This window comes from Diceros bicornis, chromosome 3, assembly GCF_020826845.1.
Source record: "Diceros bicornis minor isolate mBicDic1 chromosome 3, mDicBic1.mat.cur, whole genome shotgun sequence".
NCBI lineage: Eukaryota > Metazoa > Chordata > Mammalia > Perissodactyla > Rhinocerotidae > Diceros > Diceros bicornis.
The window spans coordinates 55,538,088-55,545,121 of record NC_080742.1 but is presented as its reverse complement, the minus strand read 5'-3'; the positions used below and the strand labels follow the sequence as shown (position 1 = coordinate 55,545,121).

Genomic DNA, 7,034 nt, shown 5'->3' with positions numbered 1-7,034 from the left:
CTTCTGGAGACTTTGCAAGTTTAGAATATGGTGCAATATGCAAAATTCATGACAGTGCCGGCTGCTTTGTGGTTCGTGATCCGATACTTATGTTCCTTTACGTTTAAAAACTAAACCATACATCAGAACAAACAAAATTCTGCATCTGGTCTTCCTATAGAAATTCTCTGCGCTGACATAAAAAGTGTGTGTAGTTTTTGAACCAAAAGCATATAAGACATAGTCAATGCACTCATTACCAGTAATATACCCTCCAGCAACAAATTTTGAAATGACTTGGGTATGTCTGATTTTTTTAAAAACATGAGGTAGGACAACTTACCTATTTTAAGTTATGAATTTATAGCCTTATTCTTACTTTAAATTTGCATTTTTCAATAGACCATTCAGAGAGAAAAATTATCCTCTGTTACCTAGCATGATTCTCTTTTTTGCCAACTCCCCCATCTTTTCTAGAACTGTCCAGGGAAAGTTGAGTAACTTTTTGAGGGGGACAGAAATGAGTGGGGTATGACAGGAGAAAAACTGAATTTAGTTTGAGGCTCCCGATGCCAGTTTGGAACCAAAGTTCATTAAAGCAGCAGAATTCTAAACCTTTCAAAACTGGGATTTATAAGGGGAATGCTAACACAGATTCAACAGTTACAACTCTGCCAGGGATTACTTTAATACCAAAAGCATACTGTCTCACTTTATAGAGAGAGATTACTCAGTTGTCAAACAACAAAGGTTGTGTTTGTCTATTTTTAAACTTTTTTTTTTTTTTTAAGTGCACTTGTTACTTTACTGATAGACCATCCTGAAATAAAACGTCCTTTGCTGGGGATTGGAGGGGGGTGGGGGTTGGAATAGAAAAAAGAAAAGGAACGTGGAGTTTGTCTCTGGCTTCACAGTTCGTTTCATCTACAAGGTTTCCCAGCTTTGCTGAGCTGTCTCTACCTTGCTTTTGTTAAGAAACTAAAAGAGGGAAGTGGGGGCAATAGATAAATATGAAATAAATCAGACAGAGAGAAACATTGGACACTGATATAAAAACGAGAAGATATTTAAATTGATGTTGGTCTAGAGGAAAAAATATGTCAGGAGAAGATTTTTAGGAGAAAGAAAAAATTCTGAAACCTCCAAACAACAGGAAAGCTGATCTTTGATTAAAATACTCAGCAGAATACCAGGGAGAGAAAGACAAAAACCTAAGTGATAATTTCTATGCTTATTGTGTCTGAAATGAAATGCGAAGGAACAAGCAAGTTAACGCTGGAAAGGGAGAGGGACAATAAAAGTGAAGTTGTGACTTTTGGGAAAGGACATAAGAATGTAGTTTGAAATCTTTCACAGTGGTCTTGCAGCTATCTCTATATTTTATATATATGTAGCTCTCCCTCCGAAAAGTTGTTGAAAGCTCCCAGCAAGTGTAGAGAGGAGAGCGTCTGAGAATGTCTTTCACAGACCCAGATGGAGAAACTGTTCTTTTATTCCAAATTCCTAAGAAACGCAGAAGTCTTACACGTTAATGAGAGAACACACAGATACACACCCGTAAGTTACATGTCATGAAACAAAACAAGGAAATAAGGAGACCTTTGTTGATCCCTGTTCGCTTACACAAATCTTAGTTTGGTTAGGCATCTCAAGACCAATCTCCCGATTTCAGCGCCTGTTCACGGTTTCTTTCCCTGGGTACCCAGGTGCACGAACGGGATGGTGATCTTTACAAAACATCAACAACAGCAAAAACGTCTCACTCACACAAAAGCCCACCTTGTAAATGAATGGAATATTAACGACTACCTAATAGTTGCACCGTTGGCAGGGCGAAACTGAATACTAGCACAGCTATTTCTACAGATTGCCAGTGAAGCCGCAGCAGCTCGAGGAGAAACGCACCTACTGTATGTGAAATGCTGGTGCAGATTTTTTTCCTATCAGTCTAACCTTCTGTGTTGATGCATGAATGCTGGTACCCACTTACAGGGATGCCAGATGATCAGTGCAGAATGAAGGTCCCAAGAGAGAGGATCACATGGTTCTCTCTGCCCTGTGACGTCACTAGCAGATGGCATGGGTACCAGCTCTGGCAGTTGGCATCAATGTCACTTTTTAGAGATCAATGAGATAGTGCAGATATACACAGATCTAGAGACTCCAGGAGACGATGCGACACTCAGCCTGAAAAGATTTGGAAGATCCAAAATGAAAACTGATTATTGAATGAAATTAAAACCTAAGGTAATATAAATAAAGATATACTTCAATTGATGCTGGCTTTGCATGCAAGTATTTAAAGATACAGTGTCACTGTCTTATAGTATTTATATGCTCTTTGCCATCTATAACTTCTTATCATATTTCATTCTTATGATGTAATTATCACATACTTTCACTGCTATTATGTAACACTGCAAGTATGTGGACATTACTAAGAGTTTGTGTGTGTGTATGTGTGTGTGTGTGTGTGTGTTGAGGGGGCTGGAGATTGTTAGATTGAAAAGTCTCTGTTTTAACATGCCTATTTGTTTGAAGACTTTAGATGAAAATACTTGCTGCTTCAACAAACGAAAGCCAAAAAATGCATTTGAAACACAAATTATTTTCCCCTTTCATTCGGCATTCTGAACACACGTGCACAATTGCAGTCAGAATCCTTGGACCGTTCCTGTCAGATATTAGCTAGAGGGAGACTTCTGTGGCTCGTAGAACAAAAACACTACGAGAGTGGTTTTTTGTCCAGGATGATTTGAACAGCAGTAAATAGACAATTACATTTGGAAAAATTTTAAATGTAAAAGCAGTCTCAACATTTCCTTTGATTAAAAAAAATGCCAGTGATTTTTATTTTTTAATTTATTTATGGAGTTTATTCCAAATTAGCCTAATCCTCTCCCTTTTTTTTCTGTAAAGGCTGGGAAAATAGTGGTCTTTTACATATTTCTTTACTCATCAGAAGGAAATCAGTTTTAAAATTGGCTCTGATTAATCTTTCTTTAAATTTGTATATTTCAACAGCCACTTATCAAAATTCACAGTTGTATAATACAGCAAATAAAGTTAAGCCTTGGTCTTTTTCCTTGAAAACCCCCACAAATTCATCAGCTAATGGAGAGATAGCACTTTTTATTTAAAAACTGGTGTGCCTTCTCATTTTGTACTCAAGGGAATTGGAATTAATGAAATTCTGCTTTGCTATATCATGTTTTGCATTTGCTTGAATTCCATGGTCCTTTTTGTGTATTAAAAACCAGTTTAAAATCAAAGGGAAATGGAGATGATGGTGGTAATACAATAAATGCTTTATGTTTTATTTTCTTTTGATAATTTGCCTGTGTAAATTAAACCTATTGCATGTGTTAATGTTTTTTATAATTACTAGTCTGCACAAACTCAAAAATTATATTTAACGTAAAAAAAATTAGTCCGGACCCAGTCTTTTTCATGTGTTTTTGTACTCTTATGATTAAGTCATTAAATATGTTTTAAGGGTATAAACTTTAAAAATGAAAACACTTTAAATGTTGTGCTGGCATTTTTTCAGGTAATTTAAGATTAGAGAACCATGTTAACACTACCGTTTGATGAGTCTGTTGTAATGCCAGAATCCCAGATGTGCAGAAAGTTTTCTAGAGAATGCGAAGACCAGAAGCAAATTAAGAAACCAGAAAGCTTTTCCAAACAGATTGTCCTTCGAGGAAAGAGCATCAAAAAAGCCCCTGGAGAAGAAACCGAGAAAGAGGAAGAGGAAGAAGACAGAGAAGAGGAAGATGAAAATGGGTTGCCCAGAAGGAGGGGTCTTAGAAAAAAAAAGACGACCAAGCTCCGACTGGAGAGGGTCAAGTTCAGGAGACAGGAAGCTAACGCGCGGGAGAGGAACAGGATGCACGGCCTCAACGACGCACTGGACAATTTAAGAAAAGTGGTCCCTTGTTATTCCAAAACCCAAAAGCTGTCCAAAATAGAAACTTTACGACTGGCCAAAAACTACATCTGGGCACTTTCCGAAATTCTGAGAATCGGCAAGAGACCTGATCTGCTCACGTTCGTCCAAAACTTATGCAAAGGTCTTTCCCAGCCAACTACAAACTTGGTGGCAGGCTGCTTGCAGCTCAACGCCAGGAGTTTCCTGATGGGCCAGGGTGGGGAGGCTGCGCACCACACACGGTCACCCTATTCTACTTTCTACCCGCCCTACCACAGCCCGGAGCTCACCACTCCCCCGGGGCATGGAACTCTTGATAATTCCAAGTCCATGAAACCCTACAATTATTGCAGTGCATATGAATCCTTCTATGAAAGCACTTCCCCCGAGTGTGCCAGCCCTCAGTTTGAAGGTCCCTTAAGTCCTCCCCCAATTAACTATAATGGGATATTTTCCCTGAAGCAAGAAGAAAGCTTGGACTATGGCAAAAATTACAATTATGGCATGCATTACTGTGCAGTGCCACCCAGGGGTCCCCTTGGGCAAGGTGCCATGTTCAGGTTGCCCACCGACAGCCACTTCCCTTACGACTTACATCTGCGCAGCCAATCTCTCACCATGCAAGATGAATTAAATGCAGTTTTTCATAATTAATGAGGAAAATGAAAATAAACAGTGGTCATTCACCTCCCCCGTCTAATTAAGACAAAGCAGATGCTTGTGGGCTGAGTAATTGGCACAACTCTATCTAAGGTGTTTACTAGTTTCTGAAGTGTGTTTCAACTATTGTGAGAATTTTCTATGTAACAATAAATCTCTTTTCCTATGAGAACTTCTTTTCCTTTCCTTTTGTCTGTAAAGCACTGTGATTTTGTTTCTACTGGAAGGATTTTTTTCTTGTTTTCTTTTCTTTTAAATTCACTTAATTTGTTTGAACAAGGTGTCTAAGAATATACTGTTGAATAAAGACATGCAGACATTATAATTCAATGTCTATTTCAGTTGTACAGTAATTATAAAAATGCATGTTATTAAAATCAGATGAATAAAATAATGTGTTTATATTTATTAGGAATTATATATTATGTATCTCCGAAAAATCGAAAATTTAAAGTATCAAGAATAACACTAAGCTGACAATGATATTGGAAGATGCATTTCAGGATGTGCAACAATATAAAAAGCTATGCAATTTTCTTTTTATTAAGGACGAATCTAAACGCATTCAATTGGCAACCATTCCTCTTCGAGTATTTGCAGATGGGGCAACATGATATTTGGTAGGTGGTGTCATAATTTTGGAACAATTATTTCAATCATAAAGAAAAAATTTTCAGCACTTGTTTTGTATTGTTCAGAAAATATCTGTACAGGTTTGTTATCACAATGTATAACTGTTTTTCCACCCCACATTTTTAAAGCAATTAAACATAGATATTTACACTCGTAAAGGACATCTATTAGCTGTGATATTTTTGCATGATACTTATTATTTCCTGGCACACAGCTGCTTTCTGTCTCCAACACACTCCCTCCTCCCCATTTTAGAAATATTTCTGGATTTCAAAACGGTAGGAGATAAAACAAATTTCTTAAACAAAATGGCCAAAGCGCTTACAATAATTTTTTTTTTTTAAGTATCTTAAATGAAAGAAGAGGAGCCCAGGAGGGTTAAACATCCTGGGGAAACAATGCTAAATCCTGGTAACCTTCAGCTCGAGCCTAAATTCGGTGGCAAATTTCCAGCAAACACCAGAGTGGATGTTAAAAATGGAAGGTTTTACTCTGTGCCGTTTAAAAAAGTCTGGCCGATTAAAGGCTAAATTCTGTGCGATTAAAAGTTTCCTGACAAAAGGCTACCAAAAACCTACTTGAATACCGCCTGGGGAGCTCATCCTCTTAAGCAGAACTGAGCCACTTCTAGAATAAAGACCAAGGTGGCAATGACCTCACTCCAGATGCCCTCCTGCGCAGGTTTGCCTCCCACGGAGAGCAGGGGGAACAGCTGCGAAGGCTGGTGAGGGCAGCAGAAGTGGGTCCAGCGGTGGCGGGATGGAGCGGGTGTGGGTGGGCCTGGGCAGGGGGTCCGCGCACCACGGCCGGGCCAGCGCTGCCCACTCGTGCGCCCCGCGGGCACGGCCTGAGCCGGCGAAGGCCCGACGGCGCCTCGCAGGCGGCACGAAGAGGAGGTGGAGGCGGCTTCCTGTCCCCCGCAGTTGTCACCAGGGTCCAAGGGCACAGGCTTGCACTGCCCATGTCCCACCCGCAGTGGGCGCCCTAGGGCCTGGGGGCCGCGCCCTGCGAGCCCTGGCCGCGGCTCCCGCGCCGACCTCGCCTGCTGGGGAAGGGGCTGAGCCGCCTGGGGAGTGGACGAGCCCCGGAGACCCTGTGCCAAACCCAGGAGGAGGCGACCTCTTGGGGACCAGGCCCCAAGAGACGGAAAAGGGGATCGCCCCTTCACCTGCCCGGTCCGCCGCAAGGGGGGATGCGGAGAAGCGGCAGCTCCAGTTTGCCCAAGTTTGATTAAGAGCTGCCCCTGTCCTGCGCCTGCCACTGCTGCGGGACTTCTTGAGCCGAGGCCCAGAGGCCTGTGCCCCGTTCTCCAGGGGGCAGCGTCCCTTCAGCTCCCCCCGCGTTAAGCGCTGAGACCTTTGGCGCGCACGGCAGCCGCGCCCTGAGGGGCAAAGTCCCGGAGCAGATGCTGGCGGGGACTCGGCGGGGGATGAACGCGCCCTTCTAAGCGGCTGTGTTAGCACCTGTTCACTCAAATCCCAGAGGGCAGGGGCAAAGAAGTCGGGAAAAGAGGGGCAAGTGTGCCCTCCAGGGGTGGAGAGAAGTTTGCCCGAGGTAGGGAGCCGTCTGTCCCCTCTCTGTTTCGGACGCAGGAGTAACTTGTGGTGCTGTCGTATACCAGCGAAAAATCTGCCCTCCCTGGGACTGTGTCCAGGATTGCCGGGCCTCTTTAAGGCCCCTCAGACACTAACAGTCTGATCGCTGCTCACCCTGTCTGAGCAAAGAGCAAGAAAGTGAGGCAGCCCTGGAAAGAAGAAGAAGTCTTAAAATTTTTTTTTAAACAGGCAGTTCTGTTTAGTCACTAGCAGAATAGATGCGGTCTCCCCTACCC

The 7,034-nt window shown here is 42.3% G+C and overlaps 1 protein-coding gene across 1 annotated transcript; it reads left to right on the top strand.

Moving 5' to 3' along the window:
• The first annotated feature begins 3,550 nt into the window (after positions 1–3,550).
• NEUROD6 (neuronal differentiation 6) lies at positions 3,551–4,564 on the top strand. Its single transcript, XM_058568991.1, has one exon. The coding sequence runs from the start codon at positions 3,551–3,553 to the stop codon at positions 4,562–4,564; it is 1,014 nt and encodes a 337-aa protein (XP_058424974.1).
• The last annotated feature ends 2,470 nt before the right edge of the window (positions 4,565–7,034 follow it).